General features: G+C 38.3%; 1 protein-coding gene across 1 annotated transcript in view; it reads right to left on the bottom strand.

Annotated features, from left to right (window-relative positions):
• The window catches only part of kcnk10a (potassium channel, subfamily K, member 10a), a 37033-nt gene extending 21807 nt beyond the window's left edge, over positions 1-15226 (bottom strand). Inside the window, exons 1-2 of the mRNA XM_079830543.1 lie at positions 14868-15226; positions 10962-11344 (exon numbers count right to left, since the gene is read on the bottom strand). Of these exons, the coding sequence (XP_079686669.1) occupies positions 10962-11344; positions 14868-14922 (438 nt within the window). The 5' untranslated portion in view covers positions 14923-15226. The remainder of the gene's footprint in view (positions 1-10961; positions 11345-14867) is intronic.
• Positions 15227-15732: the final 506 nt, after the last annotated feature.

The following is a 15732-nucleotide window of genomic DNA, read 5'->3' as shown; positions in this document are numbered from 1 at the left end:
GGCCCAGATATCGCTAAAATAGTCCATGTGACTCCAGTGGTTAAACCTTAATTTTATGAAGCATCAAGAATACATTCTGTGTGCAAAAACAAACAAAAATAATGACTTTATTCAACAATTTCTTCATGTCTGTGCCAGTCTCATATGCTGGTGACGTAGTAAATACAGTCCAGCGCTTCTGAGTTACGTCAGAGCTATGCCAGAACGCCAGATTGCCATTGGCCGAAGGTGTTCACATGAGCACCACAACGCATGTGTGTGATGCTGACACAGGAGCTGACCAACGTAAACTGCGTAGGAGACTGACATAGACGAGAATAAATCGTCGTTATTTTTGTTTGTTTTTTTGCGCACAAAAGTATTCTCGACGCTTCACAAAATTAAGGTTTAACCACTGGAGTCACATGGACTATTTTAACAATGTCTTACCTACCTTTCTGGGCTTTGAAAGTGTTAATTAAATAGCTGTATATGGAGGGGTCAGAGAGCTCTCGGATTTCATCAAAAATATCTTAATTTGTGTTCCAAAGATGAACAAAGGTCTTACGGGTTTGGAACGACAGGAGTAATTAATGACAGAATTTTCATTTTTGGGTGATAATCTGACCCTGTAATTTGTGTGAAAGGGAATAAAATTGTTTGTGTTTTACTACCAATAGTGTTCATTTCAGCTGGAAACTGCAGTGAGTTGTATTTATAGGTTGTTTGTTTGAGTTTTGCAAAATAATTTAGGTAGAGGTAGCTTGTGTTTTTCCAATAAGCCTATATGTATCAAACAGAACTTATTTTAAAACATCCACCCATATATTTCGGTGCATGCGGTGTCTCATACATTCTAGTGATGTCTGGAAAAATTCCACATTAAAAAAAACAATAAATAAATCCTCTTTTGTAACACAATCCGTAGTTTTCAACATAGTTTGTCATGGTCAAGACATCCCACTGATGAGATGATTCAAATGAGCTGTCTAGCATTAATGAGCCTTTGATGATCAGATGTATCATTAACAGAGCAGAGGGGCGGATCAGAAACAGGTCACTCAGCCCAACAGGAAACCTGGAGAGCAGATGGAAGTATACTGAGATCAACAGGAAGCGGCTCAGGTGTGAGAAACGAGCGTGTGGGCAGCTGAAGGGCAGGTACACAAGGGCAGATTCAGAATCTCTCAGTCTAGACTGGATGCGTAAGACAAATACGAAGTTGTACAAGCAGAACTTCATGCAAGAGAAAAGGAATCCAGAATAAAATAAGTTACGCAATTTATGATCAAAATTAAATCTTTGCATTTTTGGGTGAAATTAAACTTGTACATTAACTGCATCTTACCAATTAATCAGCTTGAGATTTTTTCTCAGTCCAAGAATGGAAACTGCTGTCCTCAATTTTTTTCTTATAAAGGGATGTTCTCGACTGTTTACCACCAAAAAAGGGTTTTACCTCAACAGAGACTGCTAGAAAGCACAAATTTGCATTCCATCTGTCTGTGCAACACCAACGCTTCTTCAATTTCATCACTGAACTGATCTGAATATTATTTTACTCCATCTGCTTGCGTGCCAGGGTGACTTTTATTAGTAGGGGAGACAGGGGATGGTTGTAACATTTTTGACATTTCTGTCTGTATCTTGGGGTTATTTTAAGCCAGCACACACAAAATGTGATTAAAACTGGTTACAAGTGTCAGCTATTAAATGGCATAGCTGTTATCTTTGCAGCACAAACAGAAAATGTGTTGTTTCGATTCAAACAGGAGGAGTGAAATGTTACAAGTCACCCCATAGGTTAGTGGTAACAGACCTTGGGGTGAGATGTAACATTATTATATCCACCGGCGTGATATGCAACATTATGACCAAAAAAACCCAGTATGAAAGGTTTTTTTTTCAACACAGACTTTTTAACATAATTGGTGTGTGTGTATGTGTGTAACAAAAATAAATAAAATGAGCAAATGCTCATTTTACGTCCCTCAATTTGTCTTTCTCTTCCAAGACCTAGGCCAGGGGTATCCAGTCCTGCTCCTGGAGGGCCACCATCCTGCAGAATTCAGCTACAACCCCAACTACACACCTGAACCAGCTAATCAAGGTCTACTAGGCATACTAGAAGCTTCCAGGCAGATGTGTTGAGGAATACTGAAATTCAAAAGGAAAAAGGAAAAAGGAAAAAACAACAAAAAACAACAAAAAACCTTATAAATACAACTAAAAAGGTACTTGGGGTACGCTGTAACATGCTTTATTTAGGTTACAACTAACCCAGAGTCGTGTAGCCATGAACTAGCTCAGCTAACAGCCAAAACATTACCACTAACAACTTGCATGAAAAAGTTGTGCATTATTGCATGGTGTGCATTATTTTTCGAATAATTCAACGGCCCGGAGTCAATTATTCTGCTTATACTATGGTTAACACACCTCAAAACATTGTTCAGATTATTTATTTCAAGACATTAGTCAGGTTTTGTCTTTTAAATGCTCTTGTGTGCAGGACTATTTTCTTAGGCATCTAAACCCAAGCCTCCGTTGCTAATTCCAAAACGTAATTTTAGAACTAGTAATGGAGGCTTGAGCCATATAGGAGACTAAAGGCCATGAGTTATTAGAGAGAGAGAGAGAGAGAGAGAGAGAGAGAGAGAGAGAGAGAGAGAGAGAGAGAGAGAGAGATAGAATGTGAATTACCTCAGGCTCAGTCTGTGCTTCTCTTTCAACAGTGTTCGGCAGCACCATCTACTAATACAGAACTGTAAAAACACCGCCTTTATTACTTCGCTACTAGTGATAAATGTCATGTAGCTTTTAAGTTGCTGAACTATTTTACTGATAAAATCGTCAGAGCAGCGCTTTGTCAACACGTTTCTGTGCGAGTGTGTGTCCATAGTGTATGCGTGCTTGAGTGAGTGAGCAGAGAGAGCGGGAGAGAGTATGTGCCTTTTGTACATAATTAAACGTAACGTAACGTAACGTAACGTAACGTAACGTAAACGTGGAAATAATTTGACGATTTATCCTATTGTTTACTATTTCTTTGCTTGGTCAGTGTCACAGTGGGTTTTGGTTATTTTTATGTTGTCAGCTGTAAAGACATTTGAAATAACTGAAAACATTTGGCGAAATGATGTGAAATTGTAAAGCGTCCAAGACCTGTCTAAAACTACTTTTGCCCTGAAAATAATTGCACACCTTAGAATGTTCGTCAACCAATCATATTCAAGCATTCAAACAGCCCCGTAGTATAAACATAATTAAACTTTGATGAGTTTAACTACAAAGCAGGAATTTCCATTACAAAAATAAAGGTAAATGTGTTACAACCATCCCGGTCTCCCCGATGTGTCTGTGTCCCCTACAGGGAGATGATATACCACTTTTAAGGTGGTGAGAAAATGATTTCAAGAAACATAAATGCATCTTTACAGCAGACAGCAGGTGCCCAGATGACAGCGTCTGGAAGCTTTCAATCTCACCATGAGTCATTGTGGCAGGAGTAAACCTGACCTAAGTGTCATGAGCAATCTATTTTTTTCCTTGCTATAAGATTCTGCCTTAAACCCAGCCAAATGAATCAGGCAACCACGTCTCTACTAACCACTGTGGGCTGATTCCAAATTAAATTTATACCAAAAGCATGGTTTTTGAAAAGTCAGATATTGTTTGCTGAATGCAGACTTGTCATGCACTGTAGCACCATTTCCACAACAACAAAATCACTCACTCCCAAGCCTCATTGTAACCGGTTATTGTCACACAATGGCACAAGACCCTCTTCCTTTCAGTTCATGGTCTAAGTTACCGTGGTGTTTTGCAATTTATATATATATATATATATATATATATATATATATATATATATATATATATATATATATATATATATATATATATATATATATATATATATATATATATTCAGTTTTATCTCTTATATCCTTTGGTGATTACATTAGCAAATCAGCTGAAACATACCATTTAACCCCCTGACTGCCACTTCTTCTTTTGAGAATAGCCTTGAAAATATGTGTTTTGTAAAGATTAGAAAAGTTTTTGATTATAAAGTAGCAACTGTAATTTTGAAATATTAATCCTGACACCACCCACTAGGGGAGGAGCCTGCTAAAGTACTGTTTCCATGGAAACTCAACATCCAATTTCAAAATGGTTTTCACATGATGAATTTTGAGTTTGTAAGCTTTTGAATGATACCTAATGATAATTACTAAAATATGTGATAGGAAAAAAGGCAATAAAAAAAGAGTGCTAGGCATCCCGTTTGCGGAGCGGTGACAGTTACTGTGTCCATTGTCAATAGAGTTTGTAAAATGTAGTAATTTTTTTTTTTGTAACTACATTTTACATTTGGACACCCTATCACGAGATGCAAGGATAATATTTATCCAAAAGATATTTTACCCCAGAAGAAAAAAATCTGACTCTCACAGCTGTAAACAAAATATAAAGTCTCAATCTCAAGTATTTATATATTATGGTAGTGTCATTAAAAATATATATATTTTATTTATTATATACGGTCAAAATAACACAAAAAATACTGCGCTATTGACTTTAGACCAGGTTTTTGTTGGTCAATGGCGCAGTTGTTTTCAGTTGCCTCAAAATAGCAACGCGCCAACAATGCGACTGAACACACCTCGTTTTCAGACCAGCACGCCCATGGGCGAACAGATGGGCGCGAGTGCACTTGCTATTTAAACAACATGGAGCTGGAAATGAAAATGATAGATGTGTCGGGCTGAAACTAGCAAAAAAAAAACCTGCCTGGCGTCAATATTTTTTTGGGGGGGTTGGCCAGTATCAGAGGTGTGGTAAGTAGAATAAACTACTACAACATAATGGCACATTTTATGGAATATTTTCTTTAATTTCCTTGTAAGTAGAGTTATGTAACTGGAGGTGAAGAATCTGAGCAAATGTCAAAGCAATTCCTAGAGCTGTAGACCAGACAGAGCATGCACAGTATACTAATGCTTGAACATTTCCTGGCCATTTTAGCTGAAAACACCTTGTGTGTTTTCATGCTCTGTCCGGTGTCAGCTCGAAGTGTTTTGGCATTTCTTCAAATTCTTCACCTCCAGTTACATCACTGCCAGACTGCAGTACATATGCATGGCTCACAGCCTGATCAGAGCGAAAGCAACAGCTTACATTCAGCTATTCCACACGCCACTAGCCTGAATCATCGACGATTTGCAGCATTTATAATCAGCAAAACCACACAAGTTACGTCTCTTGCTGCAGATCTGTTTTCCATTTTCTTTGTCTTCCAGCTCAAACAACATTCCTCAGCAGAAGCTGACAGGAAGCTGCTGTCGTATCCGCCTCTCTCAATCTCTTCTGGAGTCAGTGAGGCTAAGCTATTTTGAAATGGTGCTTTGTTACAAAGCTTTCAAATGCTGCTGGTTCTAGATTAAATTAGGGTTTCAGGTTATTGATTCAATTATGGTTTTTAACCTCCCTGCCTCAGTCATTCCAGGGAGCATTGCGATGGGCGGGCTTCACGTTTTCTCCTGCCCATACTCCTGATGGAGCTCCATTAGCGCAAAAAAAAAAAATCAAGATTCCCCAACAGATGCTTTTAAGACTTGATTGTTCTTTATCTGCGGAGCTGGATGATTATCGTCACTCATCTATCAAAGAAATCTTTAATTTGGCTTCACCACTCAAGGACATCTTGAGAGAAACATTCCTAGTATTTTAGTACCAAAATCACAGTAACAAACCCCAGAACTACACAACATTGACTACTCAACACAGTCAGAATTCCTGATCAATTTAGAATGTGTACTTAAACAAATGGTCTTCCAGTCAGTGGTTGGTATTGTGACCCATGGAGTGAATAATGAAAGTGGCAGAATAGTTGACAATGACAGAGCATTGCAGCTGCTTGAGTCACATGGACATTGTTCTGGAAGCTGATCTTAGGACTTCATCAGATAATGTGTTTGAGATTTTTGTGTTTGAGGTTGTACAATCCAACTTGATGAGCCAGTTTTTTAATATTTTTACCAGGTAGACTACAGGAAAATATTATATCTTAAAGGGTTAGTTCACCCAAAAATGAAAATAATGTCAATTATTACTCACCCTCATGCCGTTCCACACCCGTAAAACCTTTGGAACACAAATTAAGATATTCTTGTTGAAATCCGAAGGCTCAGTGAGGCCTGCATAGGCATCAATGAAATTTACTTAATGTACTAAAAACATATTTAAATCAGTCCATGTGAGTACAGTGGTTCAATATTTATATTATAAAGCTTTGGAGCATATCGAATCAGCGAGTCGATTCAGTGGTTCTGAGCGCCAAAGTCACGTGATTTCAGCAGTTTGGCGGTTTAACACGCGATCCAAATCATGATTCGACTCGCTGATTCGATATGCTCCGAAGCATCATGAAGCAGTGTTTTGAAATCGGTTATCACTATATAAGTTGTTTTTTTGGCGCACAAAAAATATTCTCGTCGCTTTATAATATTAATATTGAACCACTGTACTCACATGAACTGATTTAAATTTGTTTTTAGTACATTAATGGATCTTGAGAGTGTACATTTCATTGATGCCTATGCAGGCCTCACTGAGCCTTCGGATTTCAACAAAAATATCTTAATTTGTGTTCCGAAGCTGAACGGAGGTCTTACGGGTGTGGAACGGCATAAGGGTGAGTAATAAATGAAATTATTTTCATTTTTGGGTGAACTAACCCTTTAAGTCAGTTTTTCAACCTATAGTAAGGTGACCAGATTTCTGAAATGGAACCCGTGGTCAAAATATCATTGAACTTCTTATTGTCTATGAATTAAAAAAGGGGTCAAAACATTTTTGCATGTTTTTGTTTTAATAAATATGTTGTGATGTTTGTGAGTTAAGCTGACCGTAACTGTTTTAATACAATTCACCAAAAATCACACTATAAAAAATATTGTACAACGTAACCATTGCAAACAGCAAAACAGTATTTAACTAAATTGACACAGCCATATTACACAAATAAAACTAAATCAATATAATTGAAACTGTAACATACTGTGTATTTAACACTTTCTACCTGTTTAACACTTTCTATCTAATTGCTCTTAATTTTTCTGTGAATATACTGTATATCTTATCTATCCCCAATTAGGCTAATTATTTAAAGTTTTAGGCTCATTTTGAGCACAAAGTACTGTATGTACTTTCTGCAAATGTAATTGTTGCATGTGTTATTGTTTAGTTGATTGTTGTTATTTTTTTAATTCAGTGCCTTGAAATCACTGCGTTTTAACGGCAGAACTTTCGTGAACGTTTAAAAAAAAATGCACAGACAAATCCAAATTACACCCTGCGGCTTCAATGTGACGACACATTGATGTCTTAAGACACGAAATGATTGGTTTGTGCGAGAAACTGAACAGTATTTATATAATGTTTTACCTCAAATACACCACTGTCCAACAGCCTTGAGTGTGCGATCACTTCCGGTGAGTGAGATCTGTACACGATCTGACGTAGTTTCGTGATCAGATCGTGTACAGACCTCACTCAACGGAAGTGATCGTGCATGTGGTGTACCGATCGTTTCGTGTCTTAAGACATCAATGTGTTGTCACGAGCCACAGGGTTTAATTTCTTTTTTTTTACTCTCATAGATTTTGTTACCATTCACATGCATTATACGACTGAGAGACTGCAATGGTTGGAGTTAAAAATCTTCATTTGTGTTCTACTGAAGAAACAAAGTCACCTATATCTTGGATGCCCTGGGGGTAAGCAGATAATCATCAAATTTTCATTTTCGGGTGAACTATCCCTTTAAACTCATAAAAGACAATAGAATTACATGAATACTGGATTCTAAACAACAAAGAAATGCCACAAATTATCATTAAGACCTTGAAGCAGAAATGAGGGAGAAACACCCACAAACACCTCATATGTGGCCAAGTATAAGGTTCTTTCCTTGCCATTAAATCTTGGATAACACGCCTACGTCTCCTTAGATTAAAAATAATCTGGCTGGGATATACATAAACCTACCAACATACGTGGTATAATTTTTGGAATGACAAGCTTTTTGGAAAAAATTTATTTTAGTTGGATAACATTCTGTCATTTCGCAACAGTTTTTTATTGACATTTAGAAAATATCACAAAAGTTTTGTGCAAATCTGTAATGGAAACGCGGCATATACAATGCTGTCTATAGGGGCTTTCGCACATTAGGGTGCCACCAGGTGGCTCCCCGAGAACTAAAGGTTCCCTTAGGGCCTTTTTTTAGCGTTTGCCATGTGGCTGATGTCCAATGTCACTGGCTGAGCAGAAATACATATTTCGCTTGGTCCCCTCAAAGTTTTCTCTTTAGCGTAAAGGTTGAGAGGTCCATTTATCACCGTTTTTTCCATGTTTTTAGAGTTAGTTCGTGGAGAAAATATATAGGCTATGATCTGTTTGTGTACAGTACACGCCTTTTTAAAAATGGTGGGTGCTGGTATTTTGCATGTGTTAATTCAGCCAATCATCGTACACTTACGTCACTGGTAGTTCCTATTGTGCTGGGTTAGACCCTACTCTGAAGTAGGAGCTAATTTAATTCCCCCAAAAAGAGTTACTAGAACTAAAATTATTCCTAGTTCCTGCAGTGCGAACACGCCAACATCCAGGTACTTCCACCAATAGTTCTAGGAACAATGAAAAGGTTCCTCTGGTGCAAAAGCCCCTTATGTAGGCAGCTCACTTGATATTGGAACAGAACCAGAGTCAATATCTGGCAGGTCTCTGCACTTGGGCGCCACTTTCTCTGTTTTATGAGGAGCTGTGAGCACTGGTCCCTAAAAACCCCAGGACAAGCAAAAGTGTGATGCATTGCAAGACAAATAAACTGCTTCTGTCAAGCATGAGAAGAACCTGAACCTTGTAAACCAGGTTATTAACAGATTTCATGGATAAGAATGTCCCCACCTTTACAATAATAACATCTGAAATAGGCATGTGTCTAGAGGGAGTATAGGAAATGTATACAACCAAATTAGAAATGTGCAGTCAAGCATGACTTCTGTGCTAAATTGCAATGTCTTCCAACCTGATCTCATGATAAATGTAAATATTTTATGAGTTTGCAATTACTTATGGATGCATACTAAAACTTAACAGTATTATTTTAAAGAAAAAATAAACATGAAGGTCCACCCCTAATCTTATCCCTAAACCTTTGTTGGGACGTGAGCATATCGTACCAACGTGCAAATGAGATAGTATGAATTCGCCAAACCTTAAAATATTTAAGAACTGCTATGAGAGTGTGTCTTCAAAAGTTTTGAAATCGCCACAAACTACATTATAACCAATCACGTCAACGTGTGGGCGGGCTTCAGTATATCATCATTACTTTGCTGCAAAGCAGGGGAGTCACAAGATAAGCCAGGTTATCCCGGTATTTCTGTTGATATGAAAAATCAGGTACATTTAGCAATATAGCGGGTGAATTACAGTATTGTTTATATTGTATATATTACGATGTTATGATGAACTATATGCCTTTCTCCACTGACTTTCTAAGTTGTTGAAAGTGTTTAATACTGATTTTTAGACGGCTGACTGAGATGGTGCAGGGGAACATGGTTTGTGTAACATTAGCAACACATTATTAGCGTAGTCAAGCCAAAGGCTAATCATATTAATTACTGGCATCTGTCCCACATTGTAGAGAGCGATACATAAAACGCATTACCATTCTGATACATCGACTTGTAGACGACCATGTATGAGTGAGTGGAGGTGGGGCTAATTTGCATATTAATGGATCCGTGTGTTCTAAATGAAGCAAGGGTGTAGAGTTACATTCAAGCTATTTTAAGGGTTGAATAAATTGGATTATTGGATTATTGTCATTATCTGCTGAGTCGTGCGCTTCACTGCAGCAACGCATGACAATTTCACCCAAAATGAAAATTCTGTCATTTATTCTCCCTCATGTCATTCTAAAACTGTATGGCTTTGTTTCTTCTGTGGGACATAGAAGTTAGTCATAGAAATATCTCTCTTTTTTGTCCATATAATAGAAGTTAATGGGCTTCAATGTTGTTTGGTTTACAACATTCTTCAAAATGTTTTATTTGTGTGTGTGTGTTCCACAGAAGAAAGAAATGCATACAGACTGGGCTGCTGAAAAGGGATAACAATTGGGCCTGGACCCATGGCTTGAGGAGACCAGGTGGGGTGATCATGATTTCACTGGACTGCAGAACTGGAAAGTGATTTCAACCGAGGGGACCCCTAGAGCGTGATTGTGTAGAGTCTGTGGCAAGCGTTTTGCACCAGGCCCAACATGAGGGTGAGTAAATGATGACAGAATTGTTTTGGGTGAACTGGATTTGTGCTAATCAGCAAAGCCTTGAACCCTTGATGTGAGAGGGGCAAAAGTCAGTCATAAATCTACAGTGCATTAGCTTTGCAGGAATGAAGAAAAAAATGTCACAACATTAGACATCACATCATAGACCTGACGAAAAATATATTACTCAGGTTTCAGAGATTGAAATGTTGCAGGCTTTGCAATGTTTCCCCTCATAAATCTCTGCTCTTTTATTGCTGAGCACATTTCTGAAAAGTCGTGTTAAAGTAGGCTCGGCAAGTGAGAACTATTAAAGGCCAGATTGGACTTTGCTCATTGCTTCAACACTGCAAAGCGGATTGATTACTGCCATCATGGGCACTATTCATCAAACACTTCAACTCTACACCAAACGGCTTGCTGTCATACATCTACTATGACAGTCTGCTCTGATATCTTTACATTTATTTTCATCGGTTGCTCCATTTAGCACCGTCCAACCGCTGCGCCCTGGTCTATTGCATGAGTGAAGCTCACATGTCAGACAGATCGATGAAGCTATATTGTTACACTAGATCTGAGATCCCACTAGGGACACTGCCCGAGCTCTACTACAGACAAGCAACAGCTTTACCTTGATGAGCTCTTCTAGCTCATCTGGGGTCACGCAGGGGTGTTTCTGCAGGAAGGCTGCTTTCTTCAAGGTGATGGTGTCTTTTTGGTTGCTCTCGAAGGGTTGCTCCATGGCTCTGAACACCAGACCACCAGCGACCAGGTACGCTACCACCACCACAAACACGGCTAGGACCGTCTTCCACTTCATGACTGTGAGGAGAGCTGAGCCGTCCGCCACCGCTTCTATACTGGCCACCATACTAACAGGCCGGGAGACTGAAAGGCGAGGTAATGAGCAGCCCATGGGGTTCTGCATGGTGGCCACACTGGCCTGCACCAAACTGGACTGCAACATCCCGGACTGGACCTTCTTTGGCGGCACCAGGTTGGTCTGCACTGGAACTGTTTGATAGAAAGACAATATACTGTTATGTAATTTACAACACTGGTTCTCAACTGGTTTTGCTTCAGGACTTTTATGGTCACTGTGATTTTGCCAAGCAAGACATATTTTGTTGATGCTGGAACAACATTTCTGTCTGAAAATGTAGTCCAAATCATATCCATACCCCTAAACCATAATACCTTTAATTTATCCCTAAAATCAGAGGGAAATGATGATGAATAACATGGATGTAACACTGGTTGTAAGCCTAAACTTGACATAAACTCTCCCTCAAATCTGATTGGTTGATTGGCATATTGTTGACCCAAAGATGTTGACCCAGGAGCATGCTGTACTTGGTGAAATCGCATTCACCCAGATGTTACATTGAACATCAAGTAAACACTAAACAAAAATGTTTGTAAATTCTTATATTAAGTGAAAAATGATGTATAGGTCATACATTTTTTACCTTGCGTAGTTTCGCTCATAGTTTTCAAAGAGGAGAGCATGACATGCAGCCTCTTCATGATGGAATCTAACTGACAGATGAATCGGCGAGAATATCGTAAAGTTTGGACCATGACATCAAAAAGAAAAGATATGCATTTTCTCAATTTTTAAAGCTGATAAACCTATGATTTTTGCTATCCTAAAAGCACTGTTATATATGATTTGCTTTTTATTTTTCCCTGCCATCCACCACCCTATCAGAACAGACCTGCGATCTGTTTCTGTGTTGCAGTCCACTGATTTACATTGTCATATATCCATTGGAAAAACTAGCCTATCCAAGAACCAAAAATTTAAATATAATTTTCTTTTTGAGTTTTGTAGGGTTTGCTTTTTTCCTGTGTTCATTATACGTTATTTTTTGACAAGACGATTTTAAGTAAATGTGACCCTGGACCACAAAACGCATGGTCATAAGTCGCATGGGTATATTTGTGGCAATAGCCAACAATTCATTGTATGGATCAAAATGATAGATTTTTCTTTTATGCCAAAATCATTAGGATATTAAGTAAAGATCATAAGATATTTAGTAAATGTCCTACCCTACACTCTAAAAAATGCTGGGTTACAAACTACCCAAGTTGGGTTGAAAATGGACAAACCCAGCAATTGGGTTGCGTTAACCCAGCGGTTGGATTAAATGTTTGCCTAACCTGCTGGCTAGTTTAATTTAACTCAACTATTGTTTAAAAATGACTGTATTGCTTGCTAAAAATGAACACAAAGTATGATGGAAATTAGCATTTATTATTAAATAAACATTATTAATGAGTTTAATGAATAATAATTAAACAATAAACTTTAAACATTAAATTTCTTATTAATTAAATGTTCCCCTTTTGTTATCATGGTTGCCTGTAGTAATTATTTATGTGTCTGATGTTTAATTTCCAACCTATTTTGGGTTCATTTTAAGCCACCCATATAGTAATTTTAAACAATAGTTGGGTTAAATAAAGCTGCCCAACACGTAGGGCAAACATTTAACCCAACTGCTGGGTTAAAACAACCCAATCGCTGGGTTCATCCACTTTCACCCCAGCATTTTTTAGAATATATACACTCTAAAAAAAAAGTCTCGTAATCATAAGGGAACCTTTTTTAGTGCTATATAGCACCAATTTTGGTGCTTCAGTGGTTCTTCAGAGGTGCTATATAGCACCTTAGTCAAAGAACCGGTGAAGAACCTCTGAAGAACCGGTGAAGAACCTCTGAAGAACCGCTGAAGAACCACTGAAGCACCAAAAATGGTGCTATATAGCACTAAAAAAGGTTCCCCTATGATTACGAGCCAAGAACTATTTTTGGTGCCATATAGAACCTTTTTTTTTTAGAGTGTATATATATATATATATTAGTAGTAGTAGTAGCCTAATATACATTGCTAAGGACTTAATTTGGACAATTGTAAAGACTGCGATTTTTGCACCCTCTGATTCCCAATTCCCAGCTTTCAGATGATGTATAAATCTCAATTTCTAAAAATGTACCCGGTTTCGTGGTCCAGGGTCACAAATGTAAACATAATGGATGAGAAAGGGTGGTACTCCACATGTAACAGAGCCAAATGAAGCCTCTGATTAGTGCTGCATACCCCCCCCCCCCCCCCCACACACACACACACACACTCACATGCCTGCACACACACACTTCTGTTGGCTTTCTAAAACCAATTACAGTAGAACGTAGCAGTGCCAGGCTGGAGCAACGAAGCTATAATGTTTCTGTCCGACTACATTCATAAACACATTAAACAGGTAAAAACACAAGAACAATGCTAAACAATATGTATATTCTAAAAACAACATTTTGTGGAGGTGGCACTGTAAATAAATTGAATTGACCATTTTTAATCAATAAACCAAAGAATGCATTAATAACATGAAGCACATATGAAGAATAAGCCTCAAATCATTCCCCCTCAACTTTCTTGTAGTCAGGCAATGCCTTCCCTGCAATATGATGTAGTATTGCACAGCTGTTTGTGTGGACACTATCCCTGCAGCATGAGCGCTATAATTTACTGTGACAATTCGATCGGTTGTTTACAAGCTATTTTGACCCTTCCTTCAGATTTTTTCAGATTTACCTTTATCAGATTTTTCAGATATTATTATGTGAAAAAGAACACTTTTAATAAGTCTTATTATTCGAACTTAGATCGACAATAATATGATTTATTTGTATATGACAATACATGACTTCAGGTGTAGTATATGAAGTCTCATTATATGAAGGATCTCAAAGATATGTGGAAAACAATTTGAATAAAATGTAACAACAATAGGCTAATCAAACGTATAAATCTAATACAAATGTTTCCAGAAAGGTCCTAAAGTATGTTTATCACTCTGTATGACATTATCTGCAACATGGTTAAGTATATAAATGCCAGTATCGTGATTATGTGTGATTTTTTTCGGTATAGTAAGATTAGGTAATGCGCGCGTGTCTCCCGCGTTTCATTATGCATAGCTCGTATCTCTGCATAGTACTCGTAGACACGTAATGATGAGCCTCTGTTTAAGATTTCAGGTACATTTAGCTTTTTATTTCTTATATAGACGTCTATGACTTGTGCCTCTCCCACCCTGCAAAAACTATTCGTAGCAAATATCAACCATACAGTTCTCTAGTCATGTCGTGATTTACCTTTTGGGGAAGACCTCTCAAGCATTAAGCGATGTTGTGATTGAAACGCGTGGATGTGAATCTTAATGAAGGTGTCCACTGATAAACTGAGGCGGGCAGAATGAGATCCATTATTAGAGACGTTAAACCTTTGGTAATGCATCACTAACTGGTCAGGCAACTATACCTCACCCTCCATCATCATTTTGCGCATCTTTGTTAAAGTGCTTTTGATTGAATCAGTTGGCTTCTTAAACACTCTACGTGACAGCTGGGCTGCCAGAGTGCGTGCATGCTTCATTATGCTCATTATAACTTCAGTCTTATATGCGGTATGAACAATACCGCATGTATGCCAATGGAAATGCATTTTGGAAATGAAAATGTACCTACCTGGTGGAGGGTTCCAGTTCCCTGGTTTCCTTGGGTTTTCCGTTGGAAATTTCATTTTGGATTGCAGTTTAATTCATGAAATGGTCTCTTTTGTTGGAGAAAGGCGGTAATTAAGGAGAGACGGCGTAACTGTTGAATCATGCAGCGAATTTCCTTGAAGACATTGTTTTTAAACGAGACAGCGAGGTAAAGGGGCGCAAGCATGAGATCATCTTCATCTTCAGGCGTGTAGAGGGATGCGCTGCTTGACTGGGATGAATCTGCCTCTGTCTCTTCATGGCACTTAAGAGTTCCAGATCACTCCGCCTTTTGCCAATTGCACCATTTTCTGCGCGTCAGAGGCCCTTATTTTTGCGTGTGAGGTGAACGGTGAAGGTGCGGCAGAAGTCCACGCGCAGTTGGGGGCATCCTGTGAACGCTTCCCGAATGGGCTACATCTAGAAGGCTTTTCTCAATAGCCGCAGTATGTGGCAAGCCGGTTTAGCATTCATTCCACAAGACTGTCCTGTTTGTTTTTTAAGTTATTAGTGCTTATTTTTATTTTTATTTTTTTAAGTAATCCCACTTCGACCATTTCACCCAAAAATATTTTTAATGGATTCTAGTACTCTCCACTCAGAGTTTTGGATCAAAGTATCTGCAAAATGTGAAATAAAATACAGTCAAATTCCAGTCTTGGCAGAATATATCTGCTACGCTGCTGCTGCTGCTGATTCTGTTTATTATTGCTGCTGCTGTAGTGCAAGTATGGGATTTACTGCCAATACATACACAACACACTGCTGTGAGCAATGCTGCTCCTGTACAATAGCATACATGAAGTACCCATAGCACAGGGATGTACAAACTTTTTTAAAAGGGGGCC

Source organism: Gobio gobio (assembly GCF_949357685.1).
Source record: "Gobio gobio genome assembly, chromosome: 12".
Taxonomy (NCBI): domain Eukaryota; kingdom Metazoa; phylum Chordata; class Actinopteri; order Cypriniformes; family Gobionidae; genus Gobio; species Gobio gobio.
The sequence above is the reverse complement of the archived record's forward strand: the minus strand, read 5'-3'. Positions and strand labels throughout refer to the sequence as shown.